Source organism: Ambystoma mexicanum, chromosome 1q, assembly GCF_040938575.1.
Source record: "Ambystoma mexicanum isolate Mex_15411 chromosome 1q, UKY_AmexF1_1, whole genome shotgun sequence".
Classification (NCBI taxonomy): Eukaryota; Metazoa; Chordata; class Amphibia; order Caudata; family Ambystomatidae; genus Ambystoma; species Ambystoma mexicanum.
In genome coordinates this window covers 1,340,801,620-1,340,820,502 of record NC_090922.1, presented here as the reverse complement: position 1 = coordinate 1,340,820,502, position 18,883 = coordinate 1,340,801,620, and the positions used below count along the sequence as shown (strand labels likewise).

The 18,883-nt window shown below is 49.9% G+C and overlaps 1 protein-coding gene across 1 annotated transcript in view; it reads right to left on the bottom strand.

The window, feature by feature from the left end:
- NRDC (nardilysin convertase) overlaps positions 1–18,883 on the bottom strand; it is a 1,236,039-nt gene that overhangs the window by 989,440 nt on the left and 227,716 nt on the right. Inside the window, exon 12 of the mRNA XM_069642204.1 lies at positions 372–492. Within this exon, the coding sequence (XP_069498305.1) occupies positions 372–492 (121 nt within the window). The remainder of the gene's footprint in view (positions 1–371; positions 493–18,883) is intronic.

Genomic DNA, 18,883 nt, shown 5'->3' with positions numbered 1-18,883 from the left:
TCTGTATTGACCATCAATAAAAAGATTTTTTTTAAAAAAATAAATAAATGGGTTACATGCATGGGATACAATTAAGTGCATGTTTTTTGCTTTCTAAATCGATATTTACTTGCCGTCCTAAAAATGGAACCTTTAGGAATGTCAAGGCTTCTGGAATCACAAGTTGTGTCAGGTGGCACATGCATACAGAATAAGATACTATATCGTTTGCGTTTGAAGGACATACATACTTCATTTTGATGTGACGATAGAAGCAATGGAACATAACTGATAAAAAAAGTAAACAGCATAAAGTAACTGTGCCACTTTGCTTTATCAGTGTTTCAAAGGTTTATTAAAGCCATTTCCAAGAATAAATATGAAAAAGTTACCTCATAGAAATTTTTATAGCCTTCATCAGTTAATGTGATGGAAACACTGAAGACGGAGTAGGTTGTATTCTGTTCAAATCCTGTCTCACTGTTTCCTCCAAACAAAGCAAGCGCCCAGCATCTAAATATTTAAAAATAAAACATGTACATGTCCGTTATGTCATGCAAATATCTGGTTAGAAATCTACAACAGTACATATTAAAGATTCCACACCAAAAAGAATTTGTACAGCATGTTCACAGTTGTGCACAAGCGACACGACACGACTGAGCAGAGGAATTCATAAGTACATTTTCAACTGTACAGGTCAGAGGAAACATTCCATGGACAAAACAAAGCCTCTGTGTACTGCAAGTCTATTAAATGTAAACAGATATACAAACTATAAATGTAAATAATAGAAAACCCTTAGAACAACAGAGGTTCTCCCCTTGTGAACAATGGGCAAAATCGGTTAAGATGGTCCCAAAAACCGCTAGAAGATCTTGACTTTATTCTGACTCAGCCTGGGTTCTGTTATGTTACAACAATGCAAAGGTTTGCACATGTTGCATCAGCTAGACTCCCCTGTAAGAATAAACATCCACATGCCTTCGATCCTCTTATAAAACATGCTAAAACAACACTAAGATACAACTTACATACATCAACTAAAAAAAATCTGTTGTTGCCCGAAAAGCTATCTAGAACGAAATCATTAAATCTTTCATATAAGAACTGGATTCGAGGTAGGAAATCAATCCAGTACCAATAGGATAGCGAGTTGATGCTAAATCGAATAGCATCCAAATGCACTGCAACGATTTGGGCTTTGATGAATGGATCAACTGCCTGCACTCAGTTCTCCGCTCAAATTAATCCAATTTCAGAACACTCTTGGGTTGATTACAATCAACGGATCTAGCAATCTCCTTTTCAATTATTATAGAAAAAATGTGTTTCAATCAACGAGGCCCATCTCGTTGACTTTGACAAAGGTGACCTTCTTTATCTAATAGCTAAATTAAGTAGATCAAGACCTCCGGGACCCGATGGTCTGGACAATAATAGGCTCAAGAATCATCCTTTTCTTTAAAACTCTTTTTTTTAGTATTTCACATATTTAAACAGTAATTGCATAACAACCCTTTCCCACTCACCCTGAGATACAGTCAAACACATTGGTTAAATATCATGACAGGGTACGTCATGACTGACCGCTTCCCATCTTCCACTGTTGACTCTGTGTTGTTAGCGTGGGCCAAGTCTTCTCAGTGTCCGCCCATGCCTCAATTTTTCAGTCAATATCTCACTGTTCGTGCAAGTTTACCGCATCCCAGCAGTATTGTCCCCATCGGCCGGTGGACCACCACCCCCACCCCTCCTCCCAGGAGCGAGGTGACATAGCTGCAAACATTCATTTCCCATTGGGTTCACAAAGCATTCCCCGTGGGAGTCTCACTATCATTGCCATTGTGTAGGTTTAACAAATACTGCGTGTACAAGTCCCACATTCGTCTATCTCCCCATCGACCACCCTGCATATTGCCCCATCTCGTCTCCATAACATTACAATGCAGGATATCTCTAGATCATTGTTTGGCCGTGGGTTGCCGACCACCTCCCCACGAAATTGCAACCCTATGTCTGCCTAATATTAGCAACAGGCCCACCAGTCGTCTAGAGCCCTTAGGTATTAACTTAGTGTAGCCCAGCAAGCCAAGAATTGGATCAGGTGTCACTGTAAGGCCAGTGACACCTCCAACCACCTGAAAGACCTGTGTCCTGAACCGTTTAATTGCATCACACTGCCATGCCACATGCAGCAAGTCAGCCCCATCACTCCCACATCTTTTGCATGTCCCAGAGGCCTGTGGATAGAAACCCTTAAGCTGAGCCGGAGTGTAATAGTATTGATGTAAATATTTGAAATGTATCAGTTTGAATCGAGCACTGACAGCCCCTTTTCGAGTCATCCCGCAACAGTATTCCCACATCTCGTTCGATATTTCCCTCCCAATGACCGTTCCCAAATTGTCTTAGCACTGAAGGATTGGGATACTCTCCTCGAGATTACCTGGGCATAGAGTGCAGACACTATTCGGTGCCCTATGCCCCCTGTATTACTCCATCAAGCATCTCCGTGATCTGGGGTTGTGCAGGGAAGGTAGGGAATGTGCGCCGTAGGGCGACCCGCAGCCTGTAATATCGAAAGATATCCAACCCTGTTAACTCTCCCATCTCTTTGAGCTGTTTAATTTTTAATAAACGTGCCTCCGGGGAACAATTGACCCAACTTCACAAATCTCAACCTGCCCATTAATGCCACGAACTGTCTCTCACTAGTCAGAGGAATATGTGGTATGTGCGTAATGGGGAGATCAGGTGAGTACATTATGTCCCCCCAGCCTCTCCTTTTTCTGAAGCAGGGCCCATGACATACATGTTAAATCCACCATATGTGCAGGTTTACGCGGCCGGTTAGTGGCCGTAAGAATTATCGATTGCAGCAGTGCAGGAGCTGCTGGGCCCTCTCCACTTCTACATGACTCCTGTCCTTCTCTGTTTCATACCAGTATCGCAGGAAGCTGGCCTGTGCCACCAACTAATATAGTTCATAATCCGGTAATCCCAGGCCATCCTTACACATCGGAGCTGTAAGCTCGTCCCACGATATCCTCGCTTGCTTGCTGGCCCATATATAACGTATTATAACCGATTTGAGATCCTTGAAGTAGCTCTTCGGTACCGCAACCGGGGCATTCAAAAATACATACAGGAATTTAGGGAGTATGGCCATCTTAACCACCGATACTCTTCTATAAAGATTGAGTGGGAGGTTATACCACCGAGACACAGGCGATTTGGCCAATTCCAGTGCCCCGATATAGTTTAACAAGTTACTCTCTTACCTGGTTACATTCTTTCGATGGGATGGTCTGACGACGTATTCCATATCTATGACAGTAATCACCACAGCTGTGCTGCTTCGGAAAATCGGCGTCTGCGTCCTACGTCGATGACGTTGATACGCTGTCCTCGAGGGCCTCCCATCGAGCAGACATCACCGAATGTTATAAGTAGGACACAACGCCCGTAGCCTCAGTTGTAGTTTTTTTCCAGAACGTGTGGCACCAATCTTCTGCCAGTATGACCACATAGCCGTGCAGAAACATAAGCTTCAATTGCATAAGAAATTCTGTAGCGGGGCAGGCAGGGAGGGAGCGATATGAAATACGTCGTCGGACCATCCCATCGAAAGAAAGTTAACAGTTAAGAGTAACTTGTCTTCGAGAGGAATGGATCCTCCGACGTATTCCATATCTATGACAGACTCCCAAAGCAGTAACAACGTATGGAGGAGGGAAAAGATTTTAGAATATAGAAATTTAGAATGCCCAAAAAAATTGCAGAGTAAATGACCGCCTTGCCAAAGGCCAGATCCTGCCCATGGATATAATCTAGGGAGTAGTGTCGTAGAAAAAGTATGGACCGAAGCCCATGTGGCTGCTTCACAGATGTTACGAATAGGAACACTCCTCTTCAGGGCAGTAGAGACAGCCATACCCCTAGCAGAATGGGCCTGTAAGCTTACCGGAGGGGTCCTTACCCGCCAAGCGATAACATTCAGAAATTGCCAAGATAATCCATCTAGACAAAGTCTGCTCAGTAACAGCTTGTCCCAAACGCCTTCCAGCGTAACCAATAAAGAGCTGATCGTCCACTCTGACCCGGGACATGCGTGAAATGTAGAAGCTTAAAGCTCTCCTAGGAACCAACCTATGGAGCCTCTCCTCTTCCTTACCAGGATGTGGAGGAGGATAAAATGCCAGAAGAATAACCTTCTGGCTTAAATGAAATTCCGACACCACTTTCAGAAGAAAGGAAGGACGAACTCTAAGGACAACCCTGTCCTTATAAAACACACTGAAGGGTGGCTTAACTGAAAGTGCCTGAAACTCACTCACTCTGCGAGCGGAAGTGACTGCAACTAAAAATACAGTTTTCAGGATTAACAGTCTCAAAAGGACAAGAACGTAAAGGCTCAAATGGAGCACCCATTAGGAATTTTAGAACAAGGTTCAAATCCCAACCAGGCACCTGGAAAGATGACGGCGGAAACACATTAGTGAGCCCTTTGAGAAACTGAGAAATTAAAGGAATTTTGAAATAACACTCTTCAGACGAGCGCTTAAATATGGACAGCGCCGCCAGGTAACCTTTAATGGTACCCACTTGCAGGCCCTTGTGGACTAATGAAAGCAAAAGACAGAACCACAGGAATGTCACATGAAAAAGGATCCACATTCTTAACCCTGCACCAGTCGCAGAACTTTCTCCAACGGCAACGGTACAGTGACTTTGTTGCAGGCTGTCTGGCCGAAAGCAACACCGCCATCACGTCTTCAGGTAGGTCCCAATCCTTATACTTCAACCTTTCAGAAGCCAAGTATGAAGGTTGGGGGATCTAACCTCTGGATGGAGAACCTGCCCCCCCCCTTCCGTCAGAGCAGATCGTCTCGGTAGGGAAGACGATGGAGGGCAGATGGACAAGTCAAGAAGGTCCGGGTACCACGTCCTCCGGGCCCATGCCGGAGCAATGAGGATCATCCGGGAACCGAACCTCTGTAACCTCTGCAGCACTTGCGGTATGACAGGGACTGGAGGAAACGCGTACAGCAGTGAGAAGGACCACTCCACCACAAACGTGTCCCCTAAGGCTCCTCTTGGAGGAAATTCCCACGAGCAGAACCTTTCGCACTTCTGGTTGACACTGGAGGCGAAGAGATCCACTTGTGGGGTCCCCCCAAAGGGCGAAGATCTCCAGGAGAATCTCCTGAGACAGCTCCCACTCAAGAGAGATCGCGCTCTGCCTGCTCAGAGCGTCCGCCGTCTCATTTTCGTCTCGGGCCAGAAGAACTACCGAGATCGAAATTTCCTGCTGGGTGGCTCAGAACCAGAGCTGCATCGCCTCCTTGCACAAAGGAAGTGACCCTGCCCCCCCTCCCCCTTTTTGTTGAAGTAGTGCATGGCCACTGTGTTTTTCATCAGAATCAGGACATTCTTCCCTTGCACAGTCGGCAGAAAAGCCTTCAGGGCAAGCCTGACGGCCCTCAGCTCCAACAGATTGATATGGAGTCTGGACTCCGACGGAGACCAATGACCGCTGACTGTCAACTCGTTGGCATGAGCTCCCCATACCGTGAGGGGTGCGTCTGTCACAATCGTCACCTCCGGCCAGGGTAGACAAAATGGAGCCCCCCCTCATCGGATTGCCTTCGACGGCCCACCACAGAAGGTCCTGGGCGACCGAGGGTGGCACCGGAACGTGGTCCGACATCCTGCCAGAGGACTGTGACCACTGCATCTTGAGAGCCCATTGCAGAGATCTCATCCGCAACCTGGCCTCTGACACCAGAAGAATGCAGGATGCCATGAGGCCGATCAACCTCAAGAACTCGAACGCTGGGAGACTCTGGGCATGTTGAAACTTGTGCACCATCTGCTGAATGTGATGAGCCCTCACCTGGGGAGGAAAACACTGCCACAGGGACGTGTCGAGCCCAGCTCCGATGTACTGGAGCCGCTGAGTTGGCATCAAGAGGGACTTCTTTAAGTTGAGGGAGAAGCCCATCTTGTGAAGGGAGTGGCAGGTGACAGCCAGATGATCCAGGACTTGATCGGGAGAGCGCGCCTTGATCAACCAATCATCCAGGTAGGGGTAGACGTGAATCCCCCCTTTCCTGAGATACGCTACCACCACAACCATGAGCTTGGTGAAGACCCTCGGGGCGGAGGTCAATCCGAACGGCAGGACCCGAAACTGAAAGTGCAAGTCACCAGCCGCAAACCTCAGGTATTTCTTGTGCTTGGGATAGATCGGCACATGAAAGTAAGCGTCCTTGAGGTCGAGAGACACCAACCAGTCCTGAGGTTGAAGGGCCTGGAGGACTTGAGAAAGAGTAACCATCTTGAACTTGTCCTTCCTGAGGAGCTTGTTCATGATGGGTCTCAATCCCCCGTCTTTGTTCGAAATCAAAAAATAAGGGGAATACCATCCCTTGTTCCTCTCCGCTACAGGCACCAGTTCTATGGCGCCTTTCTCCAGCAGGAATTTTATTTCCTGCGCAAGGAGCGGATCCGGACTCTTCAAAGAGATTCCCTGGTGGATTGTCGCGAGGTCTCTGCCGGAAACGAAGACAGTAGCCGTGGGCTATGATCTCCAGAACCCACATATCTGAAGTAATGGCACGCCATTCTACAAGATGCTGTGCCAGTCTTCCCCCAACCGGCGAACCATGGGACATGAGCTGAAGCGGCTGCGGCATTGCCTGAGGGTAAAGAGGCAACTGTCCGAGCGGCCTTGGCACCTAGAGCACCTCTGGTACTCCGACGGTTGCCCCCTTGACTTGCAGCTCCCCTAGATTTACTAAAGATTAGTAATATCGAAAGGAACCGCCCCTCCATTGCTGTCCCCTATTACGAAAAGGTGGAGGTTGGCAAACTGCAGCACTCAACGACTTCGCTGCAACTTTGGAGGTCTGCAACCTCTCAAGGTTCTCGTCAGCCTTGCTGCCAAAAAGATGTTCACCATCAAAGGTCATGTTGAGGAGTCAGGCTTGCACATCAGGAGCAAACCCCGACTTCTGCAACCACGCAAACCTGCGTATTACGGTGCTCGCCGCCATGGACCGGCTGACACAATAGCCATGTCCACACCCGACTGAACGGACTCACACATGGCATCCTTGACGTCCTGCACAATAGCAAGAAAACAATCCCGTTCCTCCCCTTCGGGAATATGTTCAGCTGCTAAGGAAATACAGTTCCACAGAGTGTGCGTGAAACGTGACAAGGGACACACAGAGTTGGCTGCCTGTAAAGCCATACCCCCTGAAGAAAACACTTTCTTCGCCCAGCCATCAAAATGCTTGTTGTCCCTATCAGGAGGGATGGTAGGGTACGACGCCTGCTTTGCTGGGGCCGTAGCCGCCTGCACCACCAAACTCTCGCGAGTGGGGTACGTGGTCAAGTAGCAGGGGTCGCTACTGGCTGGGCGGTATTTTCGCGGGAAAGTCTTGCTCACTGCCGGGAGACTTTCCGGAGCAGTCCAGGCCGCTGCCACCCTTCTTTGCAAGGCCATATGGAATGGCAGTACCGGGTCAGTTGGTGGACCTTGGTCGAGGATATGCGTCAGGTCATCCTGCAGAAAATCCACTGGTGGCGCAGACCACCCCAAGTATTCTGTGACCCTCGACATAAGGCGCCAGTACGAGGATTCGGCATGGGTGCCAGGCTCAGGCCTACAAAACTCCACCTCCGGAGAAGTGTCCAGACCACTGGCGTTGTGCAGCGACTGACGCAGGTCATCAATCTGGCTATGACCAGACAACATCTTGTCAGGTACCTCATCAGGCACCATACCTTCCTCAGACCCTTCATCCACCTCAGAAATATAATCCAGAGGCTGGAATGAGGGCACATAAAAAGGGGCAAATACATTTTTAGCCTTGCCCAGAGCCTTTCTGGGGGGTTCCATTGTGCCACATGGTACCTCTGACAAAGCAGCCTCGAAAAGAGTCGATGGAATCGTCTTCGACTGCGTTGACGCAGTCCTCGAGGGCGCAGCCCAGAGAGTGTCCTTCGAAAGCCTGGGCGCCGATGGCGTCGACGGCTTCCTCGGAGGCGGAGCCTCGAGAGAGTCCCTCAACAACCTCGGCGTCAAGGGTGTCGATGTCTTCTTCAAAGACCTCAGAGGCTCAGACGGTCTCGAGGGCGTCAAGGACCGGGACTTGGAACAGGCATGTCTAGAGCGGCCATGCTTGTCCGACCGGGACCTCGAAGGCGCCCGGTGATCGCGACGACCACTCTAGCCCGAAGGTGTGCGAATGGTGTCTCTAGCACGGTCACGGCCAGCATCTTTCGACGGCGCGGACAGAACGGAGCCCTGTGACTGAAAAATCGCCATTATCTCCTGCCAAAATGTATACCATTCCGCAGGAGTGGAATGCTTGTTGGGACAAGCAACCCGCCGACGGGCGGAGTCCTCGGACGAGGAAGGGGAAAGCGACCGGTGATGGCACTTCCATGAGTGCCTAGAAGAGACAGAGGAATGGCGGGACCTACTCCTGGACCGAGACCCCCCCCGGACTTACGCTGACGATGCAGAGAGTCACCCCTTGAATCGTCAGTCGAAATTCCAGTGGATTTTGACTTCCGGGGCTTGGCCACCGTACCTACAGAAAGCTTCTTCTTACGCTCCCGCAAGGCCTTCGATGTAAGAAACTGACAGTCTACACAGTCATCCGTGTCGTGGTCCTCACCGAGGCACCAGATGCAGGCGTCGTGTGAGTCCGTCAATGACATCTTGGACCCGCAGTCCCGACACTTCTTAAAACCCGGCCGCGGGGTAGAAGAAGATGACGACTTTATGGATCTCCACAAACAAACAGGTTTGAGGAACCAAAAGAACAGATACTCAGAAGAACCGAGGCGCGCCGAGATCTCCGAAGCGAACACGTTTGCAGAAAAAACGGAACTGAGGCTACGGGTGTCATGCGTCCCATTTATAACATCCGGTGACGTCGGCTCGACAGAGGCCCTCAAGGACACCGTATCGACGTCATCGACACAGGAGCCAAAAGATTTTCCGTAGCAGCACAGCTGTGGTGATTACTGTCATAGATATGGAATAAGTCGGAGGACACAATCCCCTCGAAACTACGATACACTATGGCCTCATCTCTAGAGATAGTAACCCGCAGGTAATTCGACTGAAGTAGGTCCCACTGGAACCCCCAGTTGTCTTGGAAGCAGTCCACCGCTCCAGTAAGGGGAAATCTAACTGATTTACTGGCGTTCACCTTCAGACCCAACACTTCACGGTATCGTTAAACCTCATGCATAAGAGGATCCAGATTATTTATGGAGTCACGTATAAACAAAACCATATCGTCCATGTATAAGGATATCACCACTCTATGGTTATACAACCGAACCCTCTATGAAAGTTCAACTCCCGTATCCTTTTCCGCCAGTGGCTCTATCGCCAATGCGAACAGGAGAGGGGATAGGGCAGCCCTGACATGTTCCCCTTTCTAGACTCATCGGGTCGGTTTCTCTTCCCATTCACCCGCACTCTGACTATCGGGTCTTTATATAGTAGGGATACCAGGGATATGAACATATCTCCCAGGCCGATGCGGCGCAGCACCGAGGACAAGAGTGGCCATACAACCGTCAAGTAGGGCTGCCACCACTGGTTCGGCTTGCGGTAGTGCCGTTATCAATCCTAACATCCTCCTCAGGCTGTGGCATGTCGATCTGCCCGGGATAAAACCGCCTGGTCCGCCCAAACCAGCGTGGCATCAACAGGGATAACCTGGTCGCCAGGACCCTAGCTAGGATCTGGTTATCAAGACTGATAACGAAATGGGTCGATATGACGAGCAGTCAGTAGTAGGTTTCCCTGGTTTCAGTAGTACCACAACTATTGCTTCCCAGAGAGGGGTAGGGAGCTGGCCCGTCTCCATGGCCTGCTGGTATACCCTCAACAGGTAGGGGGCTAGCTTCTCAGCATAATGCTTGTAAAATTCAGCAGTGTAACCATCTGGCCCGAGGGACTTGCCCGACGGTAAGGTCCTAATGGCATCCGTAACCTCTGACAGTGTCATTGGTCGATTCAGCCATTCCCTCTGTTCCTCCGAACACCAGTAAAGCCCTATCTGATCCCAATATCTGTTCGAGAAGCATGGGAGTGAGAGGAGTATAGGTCAGTATAAAACCTATGGAACTCGCAGATTATTTCCTGATCCTCAAATAAGTCCACACCCTGGGTATGAGTAATCACGCAAATTCTATTCGCTTGGCTCTCTAACCTGTTGGCTTTAGCCAAAGTGCGACCCAGTGCCTGACGTTCCCCGTATTGTCGTGGTGCAGCTCTGTAACACAGAAACTTTAACTCCCTCTGTGCCAATGAGTGAAACTCCTGGATAAGCTGCATTAGGTCTGCCTGTTGGATTGGAGTGGGGTTGGAGGCGGCCTCCTGCAGTGTGTGAATGGCTGCCTCTGTAGTGGCAAGTTTCCTCCGGATTCCCTCGCTATGCACTCACCCCAGATCACACATTTGAATCCCTCCCATAGAACCTCTACCGAGTCTACCGACCCCTCATTGTTCTCGAAATAGGAATCTATGGCAGTCGTCAACCCTTCGCGGAAGACCCTGTCTTTTAGCCCTTCGCTTTTAAACCTCCAGGGGGGACTATCTCCTCCGCGGCCTGCTATACCTATGGTGAGCAGCACTGGCGCGTGGTCGGACAGTGTCCGGGCCAGGATGTCCACGTCGGTTGTCCAACCCAGGATTGTCAGATACGAGAAAGAAGTCCAGTCTCGATGACAAGTTGTGTAGGGCAGAATAGTGAGTGTACTGATGTGCCTCCGAGTGTCTAATTCTCCAGACGTCCCCCACCTGCCAAACTGTAAGCATACCCCGAAGTTTATTTGGATCCTTCGATTTCAGGCATAAGGGCCCTAATGAGCTATCTACAGTCGGGTCTACTACAACATTAAAGTCTCCTGCCCAGATTATCTCCCCCTCAGGTATGTCTCCCAACTGTCTCTCAAGCCATTATAGGGGCACAGTCATGTCCTGGTTAGGGCCATAGTAGCTAATCAATGTGTATAATAGCCCTTGGATAATCCCCTGAACCACTAGGCCTCTGCCTTCGCGATCTTTGAGGACCTTGGTCAAGCGAAACCCAACAGTTTTATGCACTAGAATAAACACACCTCTTGCGTATGAAGAGAACGAGGAAAAATACCTACGACAACCCCAAATCTTACCAAACTTGGATTCCTACCCAGCCGTCAGGTTTGTCTCCTGAAGGAAGGCGACATCCACCCGGTGGCGTCTCATATTGCAGAACTTTCCGATTTTTAGAGGCGCAATTAAGTCCCCGTAAGTTCTAGGTTATAAACCTAATAGTCACCATAGGAAATCAGTGCCACCCGTTTCGACCACGATGTTCCCCTCAACCTCAGTATGGTTGATTCGTTCGTAGTGGTGCGTGTCAGCCGTCTGGTCACGTAAACAGAGTTTATATTGATCGTATCAATGTGTCCCCTCTCCCCTACCAACAACCCCAATTTGTCAGTGGCGATAGCTCCCCTTTGAACTCCCCCCTCCCATCCCACTGAACACTCCAACTTTCCAGCACCATTGAACCCCAAAAAACAATATTGCTTCCGCTTGCGAGGCGACTACAGGACCGATCCCCATATACACCCCAGGATAGAATGGTTCCTACGATTCAGAGCCGTGGGTGGCATGCTACCTCTTCAGTTGCGGTATTCATCGGCGATCAGTCACTCGTGGCCCACTCGATGACGTGGAGACCTCAGCAATGTTTCAAGAAAGGAGGACGCCTCATCTGGTAAATGAAAGAAGTGGGTTCTCCCCTCATGTTCAACCCTCAGTTTAGCAGGAAACAGCATAGCGTATTTCAAGCCTTGATCTCTCATCCTTTTCTTGACGGCTATGAATGACCTCCTGGAAGCTTGCACCTTATCCGAGAAATCTGGAAATAACCTTATTGTGTCTCCTTTGTAAATAACTTGACCCTTTTCGCAGGCTTTTCGTAAAGCCGTGTCTCTGTCCCAAAAGTTTAGCAGGCGGGCAATCAGCAGTCTGGGGGGCCCCTGGGATCGGCTTCCTCCCACTGGGGATCCTGTGTGCCCTCTCCACTATGCAAACCAGGGAGAACCCCTCTGAGCCCAATGCCTCTCGCGAAATTTCTTCCACCAGGGTCTCCATGTTCCCTATAATCCCCCCCCCACCCATCAGCGGATTCCAGAACGCCAACTATTCTGACATTATTGCACCTGGATCTGGATTCCGGAACGTCCTGTTTCTCTGCGAGTTCCTTGAGAGCCCTCTTCACCGCAGTCATATCCCTAGATGTTGAAGCCATATTCTCCACCCGCAAGGTTCTGCCCTCCACCTCATCCAGTCTCTCCCCGTGCTTATCAAGGCGGACTTGCATGAAATCCACTTTACAGGTTAATGTGTCTAACTTGCCATCCAGAGTCTGTATACTGGACTGCAGCTGTTTAAGCATCGTTTTAATGTCTTGGAATGTGGCAGACGGGTCCGGGAGGGCTGACGATGGTATGGGTTCTACCAGTTCTTTCATGACCTTAGTACTCCTTGCTTGCAGTGATGATTCAAACTGCAATTTCGATTGCGGTTTACTCCCTTTATTGGTTTTGAACATATTGAAGGGCCCGGGCTGTGCGCAGGTCCGTCGGCCTGGGGGTCCTGCCGAGCTCCCCCTTCCTCCTGCACTATGCCTTAATTCGAGAGTCTCTGAGCACGTTTAGTCTCTCGGGTGGGGTCCACCTCAGTATCCCCTCGAATGCTGGCACCACGCTGTCCCACCGCTTTAATCAACTTCCTCCGATTTGGGGATCTTAAATACTCAAGGGGTCTGCAGGGTCCATCAGCGCGGGTCGTCCCGGAGGCACATGCCTCTTGAAAGTAGGGGGAGGAGGGGTTGAGCAGACGTAGCGTCAGCCTACCCTGGCCCACCATAGATCATGCCGGGAGCCCCCATTTTCTGGTCCTGAAGTTCGTGCGTCTGCAGCGGCCTCCTACTACTCGAGTATAATGTCCATTTCCAGTCTGAGGATTGTCTGTGGTTTGAAGCGTACACGGTGCGGAATGATGCCCAGGAGCTGCCGTGGTCTGCGCTGGCCGTCAGCTCCACACAGCAGGGGCCGTCACCCGGCGGCGGCTCAACTGTGGTCTCGGCAGAGCACCCAGCAGGTCAGCACGGGTGGATCAGGGGCTCGGCAGGACCCAGCCAGCAAGCTCTGAGGGCGCCACCACGGCCTCCCTCTGCTGGCCCACCAGCGCCTCTGCACAGCTCCAACACGGGTCGCAGGCATCCACTCGGCAGCGCCGCCCGGCCGGGTTACCTCCATCTCACTCCCTACCCGGACCCCCTCAGTGGAATAGAGGTTTTCATAGTATTTAGCAAATTGGAAGGCTATTTCCTCTGCTGAATGTACCAGTACTCTGTTCTGTTTGAAGCCCTTCCACCAATGTTCCCCCCCCTTAGAGCCCAGAGTATAGCGGCTAGGATCTTGTCTGCCTTATCCCCCTTTTCATAGAATTTTAGTTTTAAGAAGTTTAACTTTCTTATTACCTCTCCAATCCCCAGTGCTTTCAGCTCTTCCCATTTTTCTTCGAGAGCTGCTAGGTGCTCTCTGCAGTATGAACCATGGGCTTGTAATCTCCCCCTCAGTTTATCCTCCAGTACCTTGCGTTCACTCTCACGTCTAGCTCCTTCTCTTATAAGGTGACCTCTTCACACTGCCTTACCCGCTTCCCATATCGTGCCCAGGCCCACTTCCACGTTATTATTGATCTGAAAGTACTCCTCTATTTCTGCACGCAGTTCCTGGGCGTATAGCTTATCCATCCATAAAGAGTTGTTACATTTCCACCTGGTGTCTCTGCGGCCAATCCCCTCTATTTCTAGGGTGGCTTTGACCATGTTGTGATCTGTCCACACTACTGGGCGGATTATAGTGTCATGCGCCCTGGATCTATGTTCTTTATTGATCAACAAGTAGTTTATCCTTGTGAACGTATCGTGGACATCCGATTTAAACATACACCCTTTTCTCCCCGGGTTGAATGTTCTCCAGAGATCCACTAACCGCTCATCCTGCAGGGTGGCAACAAACTTACTGACTTCCTCCCGGGGGTGCTCTTTGTCTGCACCCTTTTCTGCTGCCTGTCCATTCATGGATCCGCCCAGGTGTTAAAATCCCCCCCTACCACCACCAGTTCCTCACCATTCCCTCTCAGGGAGGCCAGGATCACCTTGTTGAATGGGGCCTGTCCTTGGTTGGGCGCATAAACCCCCACTAGTGTGATTCGTGCGGGCTCCCATTCATTCCGAACTATTATCAGTCTACCTTCTGATGCCGGTTCCACTATTGGGTTCATCATCCTGAACCGCTTACTAAGAAGGACGCAACCGCCCCTTCCCCCCCCCCCGATGCGCAGAAGGTTTGTCCCAGTCCTCTACCCCTCAATGGTCTTTCCTCCCCTGCTTGGAGTCTAGTTTCCTGTATAAAGAGAACTACTAATTCCACCCTTTCAAATTCTCTTATTAGTAGGGATCTCTTAGTTGGTGAGTTAAGTCCTTTGACATTCAAAGTACCCACCCTTAGAATAGGCCTGCTCGACTGTGAATCGGACTGTTCTGCCATTTTTATGCTGGGTCCGATTGTCGCCTGCTGCTCCTTTTACCCCTGTTCCATGACTGTCAAAGCCTTCTTTCCCTCTGAGATGCCCTGCTGTTGCTTAACCGTTTGTTTCCCCCCCTTTCTCCCTCATAACAGTGTACTTAGTTAACCGTGTAAACTGAACCGCAGCCCTAGATGGCTGCTCTGGTCCTATGGTTCGAGAGACCCTCATATAACTGAGGGCCACCAGGGTTTGAACGCCGTCCTCCCCTGGGGTATCAATTGGTTATCCTGTCCTCCTTTCCCATTCTTTTCTCAAGAATCTTTTTCTGTGTTTGTGCGTCATCTTTGATGCTCGCATGCAAATGTCTCACGAGTTCCCCACTTTCGTACCTTTTTCATAGTGGCTTTGATGGTGACACAGGGTTCGGCTTTAAGTATTTCCTCCCTACTTTGGCCCTCCTTTGTCTGCGAGGGGCTCCTCCGATTGAGTGAGTGACGCTTCTTGTGAGCCAACGGGTCCTTGGGTGCTTACCTGACCAGTTAGGCTGCTGAGGACTTGTTTTGCTTCTTCAGGTGTGGTGATTCTGTAGTCCTCCCCTTTGAATTTGAAGGTTAGGGCAAACGGGTAGCCCCATCTGTATTGGATTGCCTGATCCGTGAGCCACAAGGTGAGTGGCCTGCATGCCCTCCTTCTTGCCAATGTCAAGCTTGAGAGGTCCTGAAATATTTTAATTCTGGAACCTTGGAATTCAATGTCCAGTTTCTGTTTTGACTTGGTTAGAATTGCTGTATTTTCCTAGTAACTAAGGAATTTAACCACAATTGAACTAGGTTCCTCCTCCGAAGCTTCTGCCCCCCTTTGTGGGCTCTTTCAATTGTCACCACCTTTCTTCCCTCGTCCTTGAACAGGTGGTTAACTGTGTCTTGGACTTTTCTTTCCACCTGCTGTGGAGTCTCGCTGTCCTTCTCTGCCAGACCCAGGATCCGCAGGTTCTACCTCTTTTCCCCATTTTCCATATAGTCTATCTTGAGTGTGATTTCTTCCTCTCGTACCTCAATGTCGGTCATTCAAGCATGGAGTTTCATTTCTATTAGAGCCACATTGGCCCGATTGTTCTCTAAGTTTTCCACTTTTCCTTCTATTCGCTCCACTTTACCCCTTATTTCCGATATGGATGTCTGTATGTCCGATCTCAGCGCATTAATCTCTGCCATGATCCCTGCTATATCATCTTTCGAGGCTGCCATGCTCATTGCAGCCGTTCCCCCCCCACCCCCCAGTGGTGTCTCTTGGGCCCTTTGTTTCGCTCTTCTGTACTGTTGAAGTCTATCATGACCTACCTCAGGGCAGGAACTCAGCCTGCACGTATCCGCTTCCAGTGCAGCAAGTCCCCTGATTAATGGGATGACTCCTTGCTGATTTTTCTCTTGTTTCCAGGCTACTTCTTTCCCTTGGCTGGGGCTTTTGCAGTGGTTGCGATTAAGGTACACCTTAGGGTGAATATTGCTTGTGGTTCTGGGGAGCTTGTATGCCTGTAGTGGTGGGGAAAAGCGACACCAGGGTGCGAGCTAGGTCTCCTTACCCTCCTCGTTGTTTCCGGTATGTACAGCGCTCTCCTCTATAGGCCGAGAACTTTCTTGCAAAATATTCGGAGGTCTCTTATTAAATGAGTCCGAAGACGTGATGTCAAATTATCCCTCTCCGGTCTTTGCTGATGGGACTGCATATCCCCTTGTTATCGGGGGGTTTGCGACTGCCTGCAGCAATATCTGCAGGGTTTCCGTTTGATCTGCAGCCCTCTGCCGAGCCTCCCGTTGTGTTGCCTCTCTGTGCGCCCCATAGTCCTTTAGGTCTTATATATGGACTCTCTTTTCCGTAACCTCCCTTCACCCTCCCTCCCCCAAGCCCCCAGGAGTCTCTCTCCCTCTGGTGCCATTCCACTGGCAGCCCCCTCCTCCTCTGCCTCTATCGCACTGGGGCCGTGCTCGGTTTACTCCGTCTGTGGTTTCTTGCAGGTGCTGTGCAGTCGGCACGCACTGGGGTTCCAAGCAAGCTCCTCTTCCCCGCGTCATTTGCTTCCCTTGCTTGTCGAATCCTGGTGTTTGACTGCTTTTCACACAGGTGCCGGAGCGGATCTGCACATACCGATGGGCAGTTTCCTACTGTGTGGTTTCTCTGACCGAGTTTCAGTTGGTCGGTACAGTTCACTGTCGGCTGCAAATTCAGTTTCGCCCGGCCGCTATTTTTCGGCAGTCCGGTGGGGGGTGGGGGGATGGGTGGGTGTCGAGGGCCCACCTCAGATTTACCGCTTTTCATCTCCTTGTCCAACGTTAACGGGATCTTATCTTCTTCCCACACGGTTCTTAATCGTATTAACTTTATTTCTTCTTACTTTGATGGTCAAGGATAGGTCTTACTCATCTCTCATTTCCCCTTGGAGCGTGGTGCCGAGCTTCAGGCAGCCATTGCCTTCTGCGCCCCCTGGTGGTCTCCCATTTTTTGCTTTTTTCTTATTTTATTTTTAAGGAGTATATTACGTAAAGGAAAACAGGGCTGTCGGGAGCCTCCCAGAGTGGGGGGGAGATGGTAGTACCACTTTTATTGTGTAAAGGAAAAAAATGACATAAATAGGGGCCCTGCATAATTAGTGGGCTCGGGAATAGTAGTGATTGTTATTTTAGCTTGTTATTTTAGCTTATTTTATTGTGTAGGGTGGAGGCACGAAGAGGGACGTTGTGTAAATAATAGTGTGTTTGTAGTGTGTGGAGTGTGTGGAGTGTGAGAGCGGGGGCGTGTGAGGGGGAGGGAAGGAGGTTATTTTACCAGCATGCGCAGTGCGTTACTAGCAGTGTAGGGACTCCTTACAGAGCATATATTGCTACAATGGGAGAGGAGACTCCTCTAAAGTACAGGTGTTGCCCCTGTAGAGGGACAAAATCGAGAGGTATCATAAACTGTGGGTAACAAAGACAAAGGGTGGGGCGGTGCCGCACTCATGGCCAAAGCAGAGCAGCCACAAAAAGGGAATTTTGGAACACATTACGACATTCTTAGCTGCTAAGTATAAGGGCAAGCAGCTACAGAAATGAAGAGACCTTAGGTTTAGGTAAGATGATTGAAGATGCGGAAGATATCATTGAAAAGGAGGCACAGAATACACAAGACGGGGACAGGCAAACGGAGGGGGTGAGGCTGGACCAACACATAAAGGGGTATATCCACTAGCCACACCCCCACCAACAAGGTACTCTAACCCAACATATGTATCCATGCGGCCCTGTGTTCCAGTACCCCCATATATATCGTTCCAGCAACTCCTCACCCTTCGGAGTGCACAGTGCAGAAGGAGTTAGAAGCACTAAAATCAGTGCAAGCCAAATTTGCACGATTGCGAGCAACACAATGTGAGGCAAAGGGGAACTATTTAGATGAGTGTAGAGTGGGGGCCATTATGTTCAGATTGGACAGCACAGCCATAAAGGATGTGCATATGAAGGAAGAACACAGGCGAGCAGCAAGTACAGGGTATGAAAATATGAGGTTGGGCAGAGGCTTTGGTGGAGACCCACGTGAAGAGGGGTGGAGCACAGTGGATGAATTTGAGGAAGACTGAGAAACAAGTACAGCAAGCACCGGAAAGGACACATTGGGTGGAAAGTTAATGGGATGAGAGAGTAAGTAAGTTTGGCCGGATGGCAGTAGCAAGGAAAAAGGGAAGTGCAAAGAAAAGGGAAGAGAGAAAAGTAGGGTTACAAATGCAGCTGCAACAAGGATGTGGGTAAAGCACAGTATGTGCCTTGGCCGCAGATGGATAAGAACAATTTGATCAAGGCGCTCCCACAGTTAACGGCTGGTACGGGGAAATGGATATACTCATTTGAAAAACAGACTGCAGATGTGCCCCTCGTCCATGGGTGATGTGAAAACTTTACTAGTGGCGATAGTGGGGGACCAAGCGAGAGATGTGAGGTTAGACGACGATGCGCACAACGGCGCACCCTTCAACAACATTAGAGCACAGGTGTGAAGCACGCCTCGGCGCCCCTACCCAGACACGCCAGACATACAGTCGATCATGCAATACGCTATGGGCAAGGACGAAGACCCTGCGCAGTACATTAAGGTTCAGGAGCTGTGGAGAGCGGAGACGGGGGACCATTGGGACCTATCAGTTCCTCATTTCGATTTCATTATCAAGAGTGGCTTACCGAAGGAAATGCAGAAGGCGCTACACAAAATTGTGGGCATTGAAGACGGAAATTCAGAGTATAA